The sequence below is a fragment of the Drosophila suzukii genome, chromosome 3, assembly GCF_043229965.1.
Source record: "Drosophila suzukii chromosome 3, CBGP_Dsuzu_IsoJpt1.0, whole genome shotgun sequence".
In the NCBI taxonomy this organism is placed as follows: Eukaryota; Metazoa; Arthropoda; class Insecta; order Diptera; family Drosophilidae; genus Drosophila; species Drosophila suzukii.
This window is the reverse complement of record NC_092082.1, coordinates 69,966,350-69,968,989: the sequence shown is the minus strand read 5'-3', so window position 1 is coordinate 69,968,989 and position 2,640 is coordinate 69,966,350. Positions and strand designations below refer to the sequence as shown.

Here is a 2,640-nt window from a genome sequence, read left to right as displayed (position 1 = left end):
TCATCAGCGCCAGCGGCGCAGCAACCTTGGCGATCGGCGATCAGCTGTTCGCTCCGAGTGGATTTCCCTGAACTTCATACTGAAAAGCTAATGTGCGCGCGTGTCTATTAATAGACTCTCTTTCCTCGCAGTTTTCCGCTCTCTCTCTCGCTGCGCGTGTGAAGCTCTCTGGGGGACTTCCTGCTGGAAAAACCTGCTGACAGAGAGCGTGGAAAGCTCGGGCTCTCTTAAATGGAAACCCAGCTCTCTCTCGTCGAGAATCCCAAGTTCTCGACTGTTGTTGCTGTTGCTTCTGGTGTGCTATTATTGACCTAATCACTTGTGGAGCACAAACGAACATTGAACTTTTACTTCCGCATCAGCATTGCCCGCTCGAGATTTTCTCTTTTGATTGTCTGGATAGTGCTTTTGCATTGGGAAAATGCGTTTTTTTTGAACCCCCCTTCGCCGCAGAAGGGGGATTTCCAATTTTATTGATCATTTCCAGGCCGCTTGGCCATCGGCGACCGCCCAGTGACATTAATTAATGCCCACAGATTCATCAAATATGCGCTGGCCGTTTGGAAAATCATATTTTATGCTCCCCCGGCAGCAATTTGTCCGCGGCAGAGCCCCCAGAGTTTTGTGCCAGTGTGTGTGTGTGTATCTGTGTATCTGGAAAATCTTGTAATTTAATGCGACAATTTTGTGCTGGGCGCTGGTCCATCGATGAGATACACAAGACCCAGTAAAAAGCCCCAGTAAGGAGTGAAAAATGTTTCAGTTTTAAATATGATTTTCTTTTAATATTATATCTTTATGGGTGTGAGAGGTGTGTGTATGGGGTGTCTGGATGTTGGTCGCAGGTGTAGACATATAAATAGCTTAATACGCTTAAGATCTAAACAAAATTTCTCGCTCCGTATGATTTTCCTGGCTCTCGAGCGAGCGCAAAAAACATTACAAATCGTTGGCAATAAATAAAATTAATAATTTAAACAAACGAAGATTTGCTCGGGAAATATGACACTAAACGTAATACTCTTTGCGTAATCTTTTCCAATTTGAAGAAACAATTACCAGTGTATATGAATATATATATATAACATATATGGTGTGATACAATATAGGATATAGGATATGTATGTGTGCGCTTCGGTGTTTTGTGAACAGCAATGAACAATATTTAATTTAAATAGTATGGTAATAATAAATAATTAATGTAATAGGTATTGGTAGGCTACGCAAAAACTACATAAATACAAAAGATCGCATCGCAGGGGTCTGCCGGGGAATCCCCAGCTTTCTCCTGCGCCGGCAGCTGGAAGTCTCCTCGCGGCCACGAACGCGCAACCAGCGCGCTCCCCCAATCATGCCCAGAATTTTTGGATAAGGCACGGGCGTTATGGGGCTCTCCAGTCGGGTATGGGGTTGGATCAGTACTGCCCGGTGGGATCTAGACAGTCCTGTCGCCTCTTTTGGCGGCTGTCTTGCGAGTCGCGGGGTCGCCGATAGGTTCCAGTGGGGTCCAGCATTTTGTATAGATGTGTTTTTGGGGGTTTCTTTTGAAGATATGATAGTATCTCTTGCAATATTTAGCCCTGTTTGCTTGGCTAAAAAGGTTTCCTTCGAGGGATCCTTAGTAGGTGCCAGTAGGGTCCAAATCGAGCGACATTTTGATACTTTTTCTTGATAACTTTCGGATAGGAACTCAAGATATACGTATGCTCCTTCTTCTTCAGTACTGACCAGTGGGATCCAGATAGGCGGCCATGGCGAAGATCTTTGATTTATTGCGAATCTTTAAAGATGTTTAACAATATCTCTGGATAGCTTCGTTAGTACTGGCCAGTGGGGTCCAAGTAGGCTGCCATTTCGTATGCCGTGTATTGACCAAAAATACTTGAATGACAAAACCGAGCTGGCTTTTTGTGGCTGCTGCTGCTGCTGCTGTCGATTCTCCTTTGTTTAATTTGAATCAACGCGATATTGAACTTTATACTGGTTCTCGTCGCTGTTGTTGTAAGTTCTTTTATTATCACCACCAGTTGTTGGGTTTCTTGGCTGATTATACAGTCACGTTTGGGTGTGTATTTTCTGTGTTCAAAAGTCACTGACACTTAATTTTATTGTTTATTAATATGATGATGAATTGTTTATATTTTTTGGAAAACTACACGGAAAATCTTGAAGGGTTTGCGTGAAAATCTGCGGACTTTGCGAGTTTAGTTCTCTGGGTTGTCTGATATTTCAGATGTTTTGAGCTGGTGAGCTGGTGATCTGCACTCGTCGAATGTTGTCGATCTTTTGATTTGATTTTCGTCAAGTCGTAAGCTTAAATGCTCGGCCGGCTCGACGGCGCTGCCGGCGTCGCAGTCGAGAGCTCCGAGAGCGGGAGCGAGTGCAAAAGAGAGCGATAGACGGCAGGTGCGCCGCTCTTAATGGGCACATCTCTCTTAGCCGAGTGGGAGAGAGCGAGTGGGGAGATGGTCGTGTTTTCATTCATTTCCAGGTAGAGCGCGCTCTCTCGCTCTCGCTCTGCTCACACCCACCTGGATTTCATTCACGAAACAGCTGTTTCTGATCGAGTGCCCTCGTTATGCTCGCACGTCCAGGTGAGTGTGCGTGTGTGAGGTGTCTGTGTGTGAGAGGCTCCTGGGC

The 2,640-nt window shown here is 45.3% G+C and overlaps 1 protein-coding gene across 1 annotated transcript; it reads right to left on the bottom strand.

Annotated features, from left to right (window-relative positions):
• Positions 1-757: 757 nt before the first annotated feature.
• On the bottom strand, positions 758-2,302 carry tal-AA (tarsal-less AA). The gene has a single exon (XM_017082130.4). It carries the CDS (start codon positions 1,512-1,514, stop codon positions 1,416-1,418), a length of 99 nt encoding a protein of 32 aa, XP_016937619.1. The 5' UTR covers positions 1,515-2,302; the 3' UTR covers positions 758-1,415.
• Between the last annotated feature and the right edge of the window lie 338 nt (positions 2,303-2,640).

What these genes read in the sequence shown, in the direction of transcription:
- tal-AA (XM_017082130.4), bottom strand. Translation starts at nt 1,514, where the DNA reads ATGCTGGACCCCACTGGAACCTATCGGCGACCCCGCGACTCGCAAGAC.